At 45.4% G+C, this 16335-nt stretch overlaps 1 protein-coding gene across 6 annotated transcripts in view; it reads left to right on the top strand.

The window, feature by feature from the left end:
- The first annotated feature begins 355 nt into the window (after positions 1-355).
- The window catches only part of LOC126548145 (uncharacterized), a 239071-nt gene continuing 223091 nt past the window's right edge, over positions 356-16335 (top strand). For all 6 annotated transcript variants that reach the window (XM_050196263.3, XM_055063733.2, XM_050196266.3 and 3 more), the window contains exons 1-4: positions 356-520; positions 2358-2532; positions 2728-2917; positions 3011-3083. In XM_050196263.3, coding sequence (XP_050052220.2) covers positions 2418-2532; positions 2728-2917; positions 3011-3083 — 378 coding nt within the window. In that variant the 5' untranslated portion in view covers positions 356-520; positions 2358-2417. The remainder of the gene's footprint in view (positions 521-2357; positions 2533-2727; positions 2918-3010; positions 3084-16335) is intronic.

The raw sequence follows: 16335 nt of genomic DNA, 5'->3' as shown, positions 1-16335 counted from the left end.
AGCGATCACAAGAGCACGTTAAGAGACAATTGGCGAAAAGATAATTTCACGATCACTTCGTAAGTGTAGCTTTTCAATGTCGAGACACAATTTAAGCAGCTTCAAAGCGAAACCAAAAGTAATCGGATCTTCGTAACATATTGAATAGCACAACTTAAACTAAGCAAAAGTTTTAATAAGCAACATCCTTTAGAGCAGTAGTGAAACGACTAGACGTTTTGGACAGTTCGAGTTTATGCAGCTCTTTGCTTTTTGGTACACAAAACACAAAAGAAGATACAGAAGCTTCCTACCCACTGCATTCTTTTGCCATGCAGCGATGCAGTATGGGAGGCAGCATACGTGACGTCATGGTTTTGGGCTATTAAACGCTGCATCGTCCCTGTTCGCCATTTTGGATTGGAGTTGGGGGAGTCGACCTTTGAACTAATTGTCAGAAATCTGCCTCCATCCGTCCCTGCAAAATTCACAAGAACAAACTCATCTTACTAAAATACAGAACCCATAAGGACGGGCCGAGGTACGTGTATATTTTTATTGGTTTGGAGTTGGTCTAGCAAAGCAGGGGCACTATTGAGAGTTGGCTTTTTGTATGGGTGGTCGGAACACGGAAAAATGTCTGAGTGTCGTGCTTACCACTCTTCTGCATCAGTGGACCTTGTGTAGTAGGCCACTGTGTTAAAGAGCATTCTAGTACGCTGGCGTATGCGGTAGAGAGCATCAGTGGGGTGCGATTTTACGAATACAAATTTAGGCCTAATCTCACCGGGACCTCGATTCATTGTAAGCACCGTAACGGTCGTCGTCCTTTCCTCGCACCGGGTAGGTAGATTTGCTTTCGGAAAGGTCTTCGCTTCTTTGCTACGGTCATTGCATGATGTTGCTGTACTGCGCGTGTATGTAGGGCGTCGGAGTGCAAGTTTTCTAGATATGAACTAGCGTAGCCTGTAACGCGCAGTCCGGTCTTTTGTCACTTTGGGCTTCGTGCTTTCATGACGTTTTCAGTTAGTCGTAGTGTTGCTGCGGTGCTTGACTGTGGACTGCGTGTTGTGTGTATGCAGATCGGGTCAGCAATATTGTGTGACACTCGCAAAGCCTTAATGGGCCTGGCTATTCTGCTAGTGCGCATTAGGACTCTGCGATCGGTTTGCCTCGCTGTTGCTGGGTGCAATGACTTCTACAGCAGCTTGCATGCCGGAGTGTCGATAGCTGGCCTTTCCATTTCCTTGCGTATGGTGTTACATTTGTTTGAGCAGTATATTAGGCTCAAAGCAAATGCGCTTAGCGTTAATGCAGCCAAAGTAAGTGTTGAAGCTTTGTGCTGTAGACGAATCGTACAGGTGTGTTATACATTGATGAGCGGTGCCATTGAATCTGAAGTGCATACAGAATTGCGTTCAGGCAATCGGATAATACTAATGCGATGAAAAGTGTCAGCAAAAATACTACGCAACGGCGGTGTGGGCGCCCCAATCTCCGCGAGTCAAAATTGTACTTGGAGGCCTAACTTCGGACCAACTCAGTGCGTGATTTTTGTGTGTTTTGTTTATCTTTACTGGAAGGTCTAGTAAGCAGTGGTGATCAATTATTGTACCTGTGTCGACTTGCTAGTCATGTTGCAGCAAGGGTGGCGAAAGTGCTAATGTGAGTGCACAAATGTGAGATATTGCATTACACGAGTGTTTAAATGTAACGATAACATTATGCGCTGCTTTGAACTGTCAAATATGACGCAGGTACAACTAACATGAGTTCAGACTAAAACTACATACAGTAGGATAATGTTTCACTTGCATGTAATTTCGTCAAAATTGAGAGTATTAAATTAAGGTGCTTTGGGGGGGGGCACCTGGTCCAGTCTATTGGGAAATGTGGCATGATAGACTACTTGTTAATTAGCGTTCACATTGATAAGTTCACAAAATATGCCAGGTGAGGAGGATGTACAGTTTCATTGTTTTTTCTTCGGGATATATAATTTAATGCTTATGAAGCTTGTGCTGCAAAAGTATTTACCATGGCTTTCCTTGATTTAAAACCATGTTTGTAAGCCTTTTGCCTTGTGTAAATGTTGGATTGCTGTGTTGGCAAAACATGGGATTACATGCTCGAGCACATTTTTGTGACCATAGGTAAGTTATAAATTAAGGGCTATATGAGAGCGTCATGTTTATCTCGCTTTCTGTGCTGTTCGGTGTTTGCACAGGTAAATCTTTTCCTTTCCTGCAGTTATTGTCATGAAATTAACGAAATATCTTTTAAGGTGGTAAATCGAGAGCTAGACAAGCCTTGGTTGTTTCATATGCCAGTCTCGTGATATTGCACTGAGCCCAGCACCATGTCTTTCTGCTTTTCAGGGAGCGGACCGTTCCCTGGGTGCAGTGCAGCAAAGTGCTCAATGACTTCTCCTCGTCAGCATGTCCACGGTTTCGGGGCTACCTTCAAAGGGGGAGAAAGGAAAGCCAAAGTATCTGGCATTGGACATAAATAATATCTACAAGGGAAAAAGCTTAGAGAACCCTAAAACCTCGGGTAAGTGAAGAATGACGACCATTGAATTTCTGTTGCTGTCTTTAGACAAATGTCCCTAGTTTGTTACTGTCACTTCAATACACTTGAATCAGCTTTTTTTTTTTTTTTTTTGTAATGCATGGTTTGTCTATGTACATGTAAAATGTCATTTCAGCACATTTCAGCTGGAGTCTTTTTCTGCACTGTTCCTTGCAGCGGCCCCCAAACATGGCTTGCAGTCATTGGGGAAAGTTGGTGCGGGGAGGCGTATGCCACCTCCTGTCAACCTTCCAAGTCTAAAAAGCGAGAACAGTGGAAACAATCCTAATATCAGCTTAGTTCCAAGTGGAGGTCAAGGATGGGGGAGTGCAGGAAAAGAGAAAGGAAAGTCGCCCGAAGAAAACAGGTTTGCTTTTCTTTTGTGAATGGCCTATTGAGCTGTGTGGTCAGTGTGAACTGCAACCAATGCAAACTGCTTTCTTCTTTTTTATTTATGCAGCAGTGGCCCACAGCAGCAGTCGCAACACTCACAATCACCTACTTCGCATTCACAAGGACCGCCTGCATCAAAGGTGGGCATCTGTAAAACTGGTTTGGGCTATGCACATCCACTGGCAGTGCATGGTGCAAAAATACTTGAGTATCCTTCCACCATGTACTTGCAGTGCTGACACATGGTATTAAATGCCTCAAAGGTATTAAATGTATTAGGTATTGTTTCCTTTGTGGATTCAGTAATACTTCAGGAACTTAATTTTTGTGGGTGCAATTTCTGAGGGTTGAAACATCTTGTGTCAAGTTTATTAAAAAGTAGGAAAAGTTGCACAAGACATCTGGATCCCTAGTACAAGGCTAGTTGGGATCCATGCTAGTTATTCACAATTGCGACAGCAATGTGGCATAAATCGTGTACATAAATATGCCATTTAATAACAAAAGGCAGGGTACTTCTAATAGCTACAAGAAGCCTACAGAAAGGAATTTGTACTTGGTAACTATGCACTGGAATAGATTAATACACCAGCGAAATGACTGTCTTATACAGATGATAGTAGTGAGTGATAATGGGATTGCAATGATAATGAAAAAAAAATTGCCTTGTTTTACTTCCGATTATAAGTTGTTCCATAGGAGTGCTCCAGTGCTGTGTTGTGTAACCTCCTCCTTCCATGTACGTTATGAATTTAAGGCAAGAGAAAATTTCCCTCAAGTGTGCTCCGTGTATTGCTTCTGGAGTATAAAAAACTTGAAGGGTAGTTAGTGGTTATGCTATTAAGAGTACTTGACCTAAAATTCAGTAATAAATTAAAAGGCAGTATATTTAAACTTTAAAACGGCGTCATTGACTTAGCATTGCAATCAGAAAAAAATCGTAAATCACAATGCCCTTTTCTGAAAAAGTACAATAGGTTCTACATATGAAATGTATGTGACCCGACGATGCAGTACAGTGGGATAGATGGCTATGGAAAATGCTAAAATAAATTGCTCTCAGAGTGGCAGTGTCGAAGTAATAATGGCATTTGTACAAAATAAATGCTGTTTTTACTTTGACACTGCCACTCTGAGAGCAATTTACTTCATATTCCATAGGCATCGATCCTGCTGTACTTCCTCTAAAAGGACTTGCAAGGAAAGTAAAAACTGCTTTGGGGTTGTCTGCATCTGAGTTACGAGATATCAGCTTCATCCAATATCTGTTATGTGGTCTTTAGTAATAGTTCACCGAGCATTGAAGGGTCCAGCAAGGGTCAGAATAGCCGCCGTCAAACGAGCCAATGCAGCAGCACCCATGCTTTGCCATTTTGACCATTGAACAGCCGATGTGAATGTGCTAGGGAATTCAGAAGCTTCGCAAAAGGCGGTAGCAGCTGCAACAGTTTTTTTTTTTTGGTAGTACAGTGCAGTCCACTTATAACGATATCGAGAAAGACGAAAAATATGATCGTTATAACCGATGATTGCTATATCTGGACTGCAGTTATAAAAAAAAAAAAAATTGAAACGCGGAACATACCTTTGCAGCTCTGAACTCGAATTTGCTACTTGCTCTAAAGAATAGATGATGTAGACAGTAGGCTGTGAAAAACAAACCTTATTTCTAGCGCCAATGACCGTGTCAAGGGTTAGGCGCGCCGAAATAGTCCGAAATCTGCACTTGCTTTTGCGGCAGCTTCAGCTTCACAACCGCAGTGTGCATGGATTCCAGCTGCTGCGCGAACACTGGCGGCAATCCTTTAGCATGCATAAAATCAATTAAGGAGGCGATCGATGACAGTGCACTTTGCGTGGACATCGTGGTTGGGGTTAAGGAGCCACTGTCGATCTCGTTGTCACTGTAGCTGATGCCGTCGCCACCGTCGCACAACTTTGCCGTCTGTCGAGACAGCACATCTTCGGCGATCGCCTCGTCAGTGACCTCATCGCAGAACGAGGCAGCACTGTCTGCAGTCAAAAACTCCTCCGACACGCCACCTGTGTCACCAGTAGGAACGAGCTCCCAGAGCTCGGTTATGTCAGCAACTTCCACCGGGTCGGTCTCAGCGGGTTGGGGAAGTTCGTCCTTACGCTCAAAGCCCGCCTTCTTGAAGCAATTGGTGATGAACCACTGGTAAAGCGCTTCTTCAACATCGGCATACAAAGGGTCTCTAACCCTTTTCCGCTGATTGGAATGGCTGCTGATAGCTCCTGCCTTCACAATCGTGGTGCTCCCGGTTTTCAAGATGGTTGATATCGTTAACTGGGCGAGCTCATACTTCTTCACGAGGGCGCTCACCTTGAATCCGCATCGAGAGTCCTGCAAGATATCTATCTTCGTGTCAAGTGACACAGCTTTGCGCTTTGTTGGCGCCATCTTCAAACTGGGTTGAACCGTTGGTTGCACGCTGCTTCGGTGGCGTCGGCCTGCTATCGCGAGAGAGACGCGGGACGGGCGCCACCGTGCCGCTTTGCTTGTCGCTTCTTTTTTTTTTCTTTCTCTCTCTTTCGGAGCGACTGTGGCCGACGCGCATGAAGCAGCTAGCGCCATCTTGTGACGCGCTGCGCCTACTCGGCTATTCTTCGGTGCGCGGGCGGGGCGAGACGCGCTGCGCGGTAATGGCGGCAGATACAAACTTACGGAGGTAAACATCGCCTCGTCTCGACATGGTTCGTTTCAGGAAACTAAGCAACGCAAACGTTACGATTATTTGGCACGGAAAACGCCGTCCAGACTGCAAAATTTTGATCGTTATATCTGATATGCGGTGAATAACCTATCGGTATAAATGGTTTTTTTCCCCATAGACCTAATGCATAAAATGACACTCTCATGTCGACCCATCGTTATAACCGATATATCGTTATATGTGGTATCGTTATAAGTGGACTGCACTGTACTCGATTGGGAGAAACTGAACTTTAGTGTTTGTGATGCGACTGAGCATTCTGGCACAAATTTGTCAGTGGCAGATGAAACAAGTCTAGCGATTTGTGTTCGGTGTCCCAGTTTTTAAAGTGAAAAATCTGAGTCTGTTGCATGCCCATAGCATTACAACTCCCGAAGTTTGATGCCAAAGAGCACGATAATTGTTTGAGGTGAAAGTTTACTTGTCTCTACAGCTGCTATGCTGTGGGCATGTTAACAAAACTTGCGTGGTGTTGTTGCTGCTTGGCTTGTCCATGCTATGTTGTGACAAGGCAAATCACTTATGTGCGGAGTGGGCATGTACAGTTCCCGTCATGACTGGCTCACACGGGTGGGATTCCTGCACGAATTGTGCCATTTTGATACAAATGCAAATTCCTGTGCCAAACTGCGCCTAACACAAGAAACTGACTGACATTGCACCAGGCTGTGCCAGAATGGCTTTGCCATGTGTGCTCCGGCACTGGCCGCGCACAGCCAGCGGATTGTTCTCCGAAAAAGAGTGCAGCTGTTCACATTCCGCACACTGTGTGACGACGCCTTCCGCAGTGTCTCGTAATTTTTGCGCTTATAACTGGAACTTTCCGCACGTGTGGCCACTCTCGGCAGTTGTCGCTGCTGTTGCAGTGACCATAGCTGCTGTATATATGTAGAGTGTACTAGAATACAAGCGGCATGGCAATCCCTGGCTGAAGTGCAAAACAACGAAAAGTAGGCTGAGGGTGTTGCGAACGAATAGATATTAGGGAGGCGCGCGCTGCAGCAGGTTCAGCGGGCAGGCGTCTCCTCAGGGCCGGTATAATGTATAACTATTCCAATCTGTTTGTATGCCCGTATGGGTGAGGCCTGAGCTATTTTGACCTATCGCGAAGGGCTAATAATGACGGATTTGGAATAAAAGCTGCAGTTTTGTCCGAAAGGCAAAGCATGAATTGCAATAGCAAATCCTTAGACAGCGATACAAAGTAAGGATAGTAGTTTTATCGGCCGTATAAACTTGCAATTTTAGTTAGTAAGCGAATGTGGCAGCTGCAGCAATCGAATTGACCTTCGTGCAGCCTCTCTGTGCAACGTGATCTAAGGGCGAAAACAGTGCACACGCCTTTGTGCCATTAAACCCAAACTAACCTAACGAAGCTATCAGCACTGAGTGCATGTACTCTGTCATCACAGATCGCTTTCAAGATGGGCCCGCGCGGCCTCTCCCCTCCTCCACCCGGTGCCTTGCACGCGACGGAAGACTGCATGCTTTCTGCCCGCTTTGCTCCCTTGCGCGTGCTAGATAGAGCCGCCACCATCGGCTCACCCTTACGTGCTTTGACTCGCACATGCAGCATACGGCATGCGGCGACAATGTTATCACCTTTTAATGTCATAGGGAACATCGCGGCGATGACAGTGGCAGAAATGTGCTTGCAGTGTCCACGTACTTTCTTTCGCAATAAAAACAGATTACAGTAGTTTTATGCTATACTAGCCCAGGGTTGATTGCAGTTCTACCCTCCGTGGTTGATTAGTGGCGAGTGTTGGGCTCTAAGCATGAGGTCGTGTAACCAAATCCTGGCCACGATGCCCATATTTCGATGGGGGCATAATGTGAAGATGCCCGTGTACTTAACCCTTTGAGGGTCGAATTATTTTGAAGAAAACTTTCCCGGGTGGTCAAATTAGTTTATTGCGGATCTTGAATGTACAAGATGTATAAAGTCGGGAATAAATAGCAAAAAAAAATTAGGAACAGTATTTTGGTGTCGGCATCACTCAGAACTGCAAAATGTTCAATAGTATTTCAAAGTGTGGTACTCCTTGAAACATGAGTCTTCGCACAGCTGCAGGGAGCGAGAATACCTCATGAGCGGCGGTGATAAACGAGCTAAGAGCAGTGCCAATCAAGATTGAAATCAACTTCCGCCGCCCCTGCGATAGCGTGCCGACAAAGATAAAAATCACGTTTCGCGCGCCTCCGTTGCGGCGGAACAGAAAGCGCATTGCCGCTGAGAGCGAGAATACCTCGCGAGCGGCGATTACAAACTAGCTAAGAGCAGCACCAATCAAGATAGAAATCAACTTCCACCGCATCTGCAAGAGAGTGCCGACAAAGAGAAAAATGACGTTTCGCGCGCCTCCGTTGCGATCACGCGGCGAAACCGAAACCGCAACCGCAAAAGGGGTGTTGCCGCAGTCTGCGCGACACGCTGAAGCTAGAAGTCAGTTCTGTTTATCTCCCCAAGAAGGTAGCACAAATTTCAAACGCTTCTTGTAAGTCCTAAGATGTGGCAGCACCTCCCAGTAAGCCTGTATCGTCATTATGGCGCGAAATTTCAAACGGAGGATCGAAACCGTACCCGTACGGCAGAGACCTTGCGGGACAGAAAACCGCCGCCGTACATGTACGGCAAAAACCGTCAAAGGGTTAAATTTAGGTGCACGTTAAAGAACACCAGGTGGTTCAAATTATTCTGGAGTCCCTCAATATGGTGTGCCCCATAAATTTAATTTGTGGCCCTCTGGGTCTGCATTGACATATGAGTTTTTTTTCGAAATGAGCCAAATCCACAAACCGAAACTGGGTCAGATAAAACGGTAATGACAAGAAAAACTAGGCAACTTTCTCATAGAAAAACCGTTGCAACGAAATGGGTCAAATAACGCCAGGCGAACGTGTTCGCAGATCGTATTTCGTATCGAAATTGAGCCATATCCAGCTGTTGCACGGATCAAAATGAGCCAAATCCATTTGCCCAATAGGAGAGCGCTTTTGGCATGACGTCATTTAGCCATCGCTGCCTCCTTGTCAGTTCCCGCCAAGGAGTTGGTTCCCGCCTGACAGCTCAGAGTGTTTCGTTCGTGTTTTCGCGAGTTCTTCGCTTTTCTGATATCGTTGTTCATGGATTCGGATGGCAATGAAGAGATCGGCGAAAGATCTATCCCTAGACGTCGACGGCGAAGTGACAAAAAGCCGCATCACCACCGTAAAAGCAAGAATGCGCCGTTGCCAAAATGTAAACACGCGAAAAAGACTCTCAGGTGTGCGCTTGTGACAGAAGCATCCACTAAACGTTTCAAGGAGAAGTTTTACGAACTGTGTAGCGTGGAACAAAAGGCGTTCGTTTTGATGTACTGCACGCCAACAGCCGTAAAACGTAGGAGAGGAAAAGAAGCGGAACCTCGTCGGAGCCTTGCTGTTGTTTACAAGGTACGGATAGAAAATGGCCAAGAGATTCGCGTTTGTCGCGATATGTTTTGCGCAGTGCTTGATATTAGTCACAGCACAGTTACTCGCTATATAAAGCACAAGCATGAAAAAGGTGAAGTGAAAGCCGACAGTCGTGGAGGTGACCAGAAGATCAAGCGCTACGGTCGAAAGCGATCAGCTGTTGTGGGTTTCATTAAGCGACTTCGGGCAAGAGAGTCGCACTACAACCGGAAGAAGACAAAAAAGTTATACCTTCCAAGTGAGCTGAAGAGCATCCGAAACCTGTGGCAGATTTATAACCAACAAGCACCCGAAGATGTGAGGGTGAAGTATGGCTTCTTTCACCACATTTTTCGAGCGACGTTCAATCTTTCGTTCAGAACACCGAGGACAGACGTTTGCTCTGTGTGCCTGAAAAATGCGTATGAGATGAAAACTTGTGGAGATGTTTCACAGAAGCAGCGTGTCATAACAGAGCAACGTGTACACAAGTTGAAGTATAAGGCTTTTTATTCCCTGCTGCGTGAGAAGAGGGAAGACTTGAAAACATTCTCATTTGATTGCCAACAAAATCAAGTGCTCCCCAAAGTTCCGGACCAGGAAGCCTACTACAGCCGCCAGCTCTATCAGTACCACCTCTGCGTGGTTGAAAACCAGGCAGATGGATCAATGCCCAAAGAGGCCATCCATTCCTACACATGGAGCGAAGATGAAAGCTCCAAAGGAAGCAACCAAGTAGCCAGTGCGGTACATAATACACTTCGAAGCGCTAACTTCGAAGGAATTAGAGAGGTGCGGTTAGTAGCCGATGGCTGTGCTGGACAAAAGAAGAACAGTACTGTGCTTTGCATGCTTCTTTGGTGGCTCCAGAATGAGGCTCCAGCAGGTGTCTCAGTAGTTTCCCTTGTGTTTCCTGTCACAGGACACAGTTTTTTACCCCCAGACAGGGTATTTGGCAGAATTGAAAAAGATGTTAGACGACACGAAGAAATCCTGAATCCACAAAGCTACCAAAGGATTTTTTCAAATCACGGCACTGTGTTAGAGCTTGGAAAACATTGGCATGCGTACGACTGGAAGGCCTACTGCACGGCAGTGATGAAGTCGACATCCAGCTTGCCGTTCAAGATAACCGAAACGAAGGTCTTCTACATTCAAAGAAATGCAGCTGGTAGGAGTCCTCAAATTAGAGCAGAGCCTCACTATAAAGTTTCTGTGTCAAATTTCGTGTCAGTGCTAAAAAGGGGAAGGTCCCTTGCACAAGCACCCATAAGATGTGCACTGTACGCACACCACGTCAACGAAATGAAAGTCAGAGATGTGACCAGCCTTCTTGTGAAGCATTTCGGAAATTCCTGGCAAGACAATGAAGAGCTTGCGTACTTCGTTAGTGTCTTCAGGCGCGCCCAAGGAAATGATCCTGCGGAAGAATTAGAAGAGAGCTGCTTATGCTGCCAAGAAGACGCACCTGCTCTTCAAGTATAGTTCTATTGTTCTTGAAGCACAGCAAAGCCCTGCTGCCGATGTTATTATAGCTTTTCTGTCATTATTACATGATGCCATTCTGGAAAGCCAATTTTAATAAAGTTTTCATAACAATACCGCCTAAAATCCAGTGTTTCAATTCAATACGAGCCAAATCCAGAGTTCTCACCCTAATATTGGGCATATCTGCCGCATAATTTTTCATTACTTGTGGTCGTAAACTTGCCCTAGCCGACATGTAAAGCATATCATATAATAGCTTTGCTAGCGTTGCATTTAGGTCCGGTAACAAATTTTTGCTTTTTTCTCAACTTTTGTTTACGTGGATTTGACCCATTTCGAAAAAAAACTCCTCATATGGTGATGGAGAAATTTTTATTGTGTTAATTGGACCGCACAATTTAACATTTTCCGCTTTCAGCATGAGTGTCGGCGTGTGAACATATAGTTCGATTGTAGTGCCACAGATGTTTTCGTAAGTGTAGTGAGAAATTGTCCTTGTGCATTCTTTCTGTTACTTTCCTTTTATATAAACAAATTAACTAACATTCCAATTATTGCAAACATTATTTGTTCACCATAAAGGTGGAAAAATTATCGATGACTCGCCCTGGGCAGCCAATCGGATAGCTCGCCGTACTGACGTCAATTGGGTGATTTACATCATATGGGTAGGGGCGGCTGAAAATTCAGCCGAGCAGTGTGCTGCGATTGGCATCAATGTACATTTTTAAAAACTTATATTACATGCTTTACGCAAAGCACTTGGCTGCGTTAATTCACGATCAGAAGGACCTACTCAAACGACCCAATACGTTTGTACAAAATCTTCAAAATTGTTTCAGGGTCCCTTTAAGCCATGCATTCATCATCTCGCAAGACTTAGCAAAACCTATCGAGGCTTAGTGAGAACCTAGCCAAGCCATGCATAAGCTTGCAAAACTTAGCAGCACTTAGTATGAACCTACCCTAGCCATGTATAACCTCGCAAAACTTAGCTAAACGTAGCAATACGTAGCAAAAGCCGGAACTAGCTCCGCTGTGACCAAGCCTTGCACCACTAGTGCAAGCTGCCCACATTTTTTCTTTTAGTTGTTTGTGGGGGGTATACTTCACACTTACGTTTTTGCAAGAAAGGCGATTTCATTCTTGACTTTCACATCAAATTTTGAGCTGACCCTTGCCTAACAATAAATAAGACCAACTAAATAAGTATCATTATGGCTTAGTGCAAGTCTAACAGCATGCATCATTTAAATGCTTATGATGGCAGCTATCTTTCGATACTTCTTTCTGAATGTTCTTGTGAGGCTAAGGTTCTTTCAAACTTCTGGGGAAGTAAAATGTACAGGTCGGTCCACTGATAGGGGGAACACGCAAGCATGTGGCTCATGCTCTGCGCAGCGCGATTTGGGGAAATGGCGAAAACCAAGCGCCTGTGTGAAACTGCACGTTCGGCACGCTGTTACCAAACGGCTCCTTTGCTCTGCTCGCGTGTGGCTGCCCTGCTATGTACTCGCATGTCAAGAGTCCCGTGCTTCAAAAAGAAATGTTTAACCTCATGCTGTGCATACGTGAGATGCAGAAAGCACATAATGACGCACTCCTACTGCAGTGGCATAGAATGTGAATAAGCAGCGGCAGAACTGTTTCGGAGAACGGTATTTTTGGACATGCCAAATAATGTTGCTGTGCTGCATCTCGTGCAAGCAATCAGTGGACAGAAACACACTTGCAACACCGTTGGTAACTGCAATTTCTTCTGTGTTTGCTTATGTAGATTAGTGTTACTTTCACTATCATTTCGGAAGAGCGATACTTTTGAATGATATATGTACATGTTCACGTTTCCTGATTTGCCAACGGTAGCTTTACGCTGCGTTTCCTATCGTCCAGCAGCTCAACAGACTAAGCGTGTCATAAACATACATCTTTCAAACATGCAGTGCAGAACGGTGCGAAAACAAACTGCGGTGTCCCTCTTGCTCGTGTCGTTAAGTCAGTCGGCACGTTCCATACATGAAGTGAAATCGTTTTGATCTGTTGTGCGATAACGTCTGAATACGAAACTTCCTAGCTTCCTGCACAAAGGCAGCGTTTCATGTCTCCTATAATTTTCTTAATTCTATGCTCTTAGCATCCAGATGGCTGGCAAGTCAAGTGGAACTTTGCCCCTTTCATAGCATTCATCGCAACCGTGGCTCAAGATGGGTGGTTGCCCTGCCCCACGCCTCGCACTGCCCTGTAAGAGTTGGGGTCGGGCATCTCAAAAGGGGTAGCTGGCCTATGCCGTCGACAGACTCGTCCATCATAGGACATTGTTGAAGGGGCAACATGTTCTCATTGAGAACAAGGAGTACTGGGTTTATTTACAATATCTACGTGAAGAGTGGAGAACGTTGCATCTCATCGGTCTAGCATGACTGAATTGAAGCACCTTAGGAGCTGAAAAAAGTTCGCTTCAACCCCCTTTGTTCTCCCTGATACGTCTTGGTTCCTGGGATGATGTAGCAGTTAGCTGGAGCGTCTATGAAACAAGTGTGGCAATTACCAGAGTTCGTGAGGTAATGCCATATAACACCCTTTTCCTGGAGTTTCTTGCTCCCATTGGTCCGTGACGGCGACAGTGAACCAACAAACACTCGTCCACCAAACACGTCTTGCCTTGCTGGCGCTGCAGCTCTCTGACGGGGATGCATTGTTAGCTTCACGAAGTGATTCGTTGAAGTAGTGCAGGAGAGGCTAGAAGGTCACTACCCCCACTGGCTGATCGTAACAGCTCCTCCATGGCCCGGAAAATCTCGACTGGCCAGTGCTGATAATTGCTGGGCAGGAAGAGAATGCGTGGTGGCAAGGGGCATAACCTGGTTGCAGCAACCAGCTGCGAAATGCTGACATACACCCGAAAACATCGTGTGTTCCCGCTACCAGTGAACCAACCTGTGCATAAGGTATTTAAATTCTGTGGTATTATAATGTACTTATGATAGCTTCACTTCAAATTAAAAATTTTTGAACAAGTACAGTAGAAGCTTGTTCATACGTTCTGGAAAAAAAAAAAGAACAGGAGAGGAAACATGCTAATCGGGAAAATGTACAATCAGAAGTAACTAAAAAACTTCGACACTCAACTATTGTTCACGTCTACGTAATGCGAGGCGTTGTGCGCAGGCACGTACCCAAAGGGTGCCCCCCCCCCCCCCACCCTCCCGAAATTAAGTGGCATACCTCCCCCGTCCCCTCTGCCCATACCACCACTCCTTACGCACATTCCTGAAGCGCTGCCAAATCAAGGTTGAGACTTGACAGCTCTTCAGTGGTCAACATTTTGCTGCATATTTCACTCCTTTTGGATGGCGGTAGTTGTCGGCATCTCTTGGGATGTGAATTTCTTGTGCTCGCTTGATTAACTCTAGATGCGTTCAGTTGTCACCATCTATTGCAATGGTCACGCGCATCGCTGTTCCTTCGTTAGTTCAACCTTCTTTGTTTAGACTCATCCAGGGATCAGGAAAGGGAATCAGTTTATGGATCATTTATGGATCAACATCTTTTTATTTACAAAAGTAAGTCGAGAAAACTCCCCCGGAAGTGGAGAATTATTTAGTGTGTTTTGACTCCTCTACAGTTATCAGTCAAGCCACCTGACGTAGCCACTCCACTGCTGTGCTTATGTGGGCATTTTCTAACCCTCCGCGGTGGGCGCAGTAAGTCTAGAATCGTAGCATCCGGCACTCTCTGCGGCTATACGGGACCGACGGCTACGCATCGTTATGCAAATTCCTAGATAACAATACGAGTCGGTTTTGGCACTTGGTAAAGTAGTAAATAATGGATTCAAAAGAACTGTGATTGTTCCGCAAATATATATTTCTCTATATTTCTTCCAGAGCTAATTAAAAAAACACTACTAGAAATCATTTTAGACTTTCGCTTGTTTACTTGTTCTTCGCAGTGTTTGCGCTTTCCTGCGCGAGCCCATTTGGTGTGGTTCCTTGTTTGTCAAGTAAAGGAGAGGTGCATCTCACAGGTGTACCTGTGAGGTACACCTTATTTAATTTCTCTTTTGCGGGTTTAGGCATCTTTATGGCGAATGGTAGGCATTATTCACGTTTGTACTAGTAAAGGTACCCCCCCCGCCCCTCATTTTCATAGAAATGTTACCTTGGTTTGGGCCCCCTCCGAAAAAAAAACCCTGGATACGTGCCTGGTTGTGCAGATCATGACATGAGATCCAGACGTATGTCGGACTGGTGGTGCTCCGGCAGCTCGAGACAGGTTTTGTTTTCTATTCATGGTGATGGCGATGGGAAACTAAAATGAAATCAAGCTGGTGGACAACGCCGGATGACGCTGAAGTGAAACTTGATGCTCACATCGTACCGCCTGCAGCAGGGAATAGTGCGTTTGGCTTATCGCCTGCTAAAACCGTTCAGTATGCTACCAGTGGCGCTATGCACCACCCACTGTAGAACATATAGGTGAAGATGCTTATTGCAATAGGTTTGACGGCGATAGCTGTGAATTCAGCGTGCGACGTCCTGTGTAGACATTTGCTGGTACCGGAATAAGAAATGGTGGCTTGCCGTCGTTTTGATGTGAGGTGGGCTGCTATATACTGTTTTTGATTGTGTGTGCCTCGTGCCTTTTCTTGTTCGCATGGGATCTAGTGGCCGGAAAAAGTCTACGATTGCAGTCTGCAGCAGGGAATGGTGTTGTTTCCGTTATTGCCTATTAAAAGCGTGTGCTACACTTTTGACAGCACCATGCGCTGTGAAAGAGATAGGCAAAGATGCTTATGGCAGTAAGATTGGCAGTGATAGCTTTGAATGGCGCACCTGACGACCCCAGAGATTTGAATTTGCTGAAATGAGAAACTGAGTGCGCGCCGGTGTTTTCATGTGAGATGGGTGGGTGAGTAAAGTGGTGAATCTGCCGTGGTGGGCAAGTATATACTGTTCCAAATTGCGCGCGCCCTGCTTATTTTCTAGTTTACATGGCGTCTAGCCGCTGGAAAATGTATCATACGAACACAGTTTGGTGTGATTTACTGAATGTTGGTGCCGAAAAAAAACTGCAGTTTTCTGGGAACGCATAAACTGGTAGAAAATAAGCGTAACTCTATTGAGTCATTTTTTGTGTTCTTGATTGCGAACATTGGCAGTAACAAGAAAGTATCGTGGTTTTTGAAGCTGTGCTGCTTATTAGGCTTGTTTTGAGTGAACCATCTGTGCGTTGGCTCTTCCCTTGCCACGCCCATAGAGCACAGGTCATGTCCCATGCATTCAGTGTGAAAAATTTTACTAGCAGTGCTCCTATAGACTTTCTCTAGGTTATTGTCTAAGTAATTAGAAATATACGTACTATTCTGCATACCTTACACTATTTTTCCACATTGTCCCCACACCGGTTCAGGCATTTGTCCCATTGCAGCTCTAAATTTGAGATGCCCCTGTGTCAGTCAGCGACGCACGTAGCCTCCCCGAATGCTCACTGTCATGCAAGTCTTAATGACCTTTTGCAAAGTCACAACACCACCTCCTCACACTTATCAAAGAAAGAGTCCTTTCCCCATATGTGGACTACATTTCCCTGTGGACTTTGATGGGCGTCCTTCCCTTCACTTCGTTGCTCATACGTGTTCAACGTGTGAAGCACAACTGCCATCTTCAACAACTGATAGCAGTGCCTTTCTGCGGAGCTACCCGCAGATAAGGCCGAGCTGGTCCAAGAAAGG

Source organism: Dermacentor andersoni, chromosome 1 (assembly GCF_023375885.2).
Source record: "Dermacentor andersoni chromosome 1, qqDerAnde1_hic_scaffold, whole genome shotgun sequence".
Classification (NCBI taxonomy): Eukaryota; Metazoa; Arthropoda; class Arachnida; order Ixodida; family Ixodidae; genus Dermacentor; species Dermacentor andersoni.
This window is presented reverse-complemented; position numbering and strand designations above follow the sequence as displayed.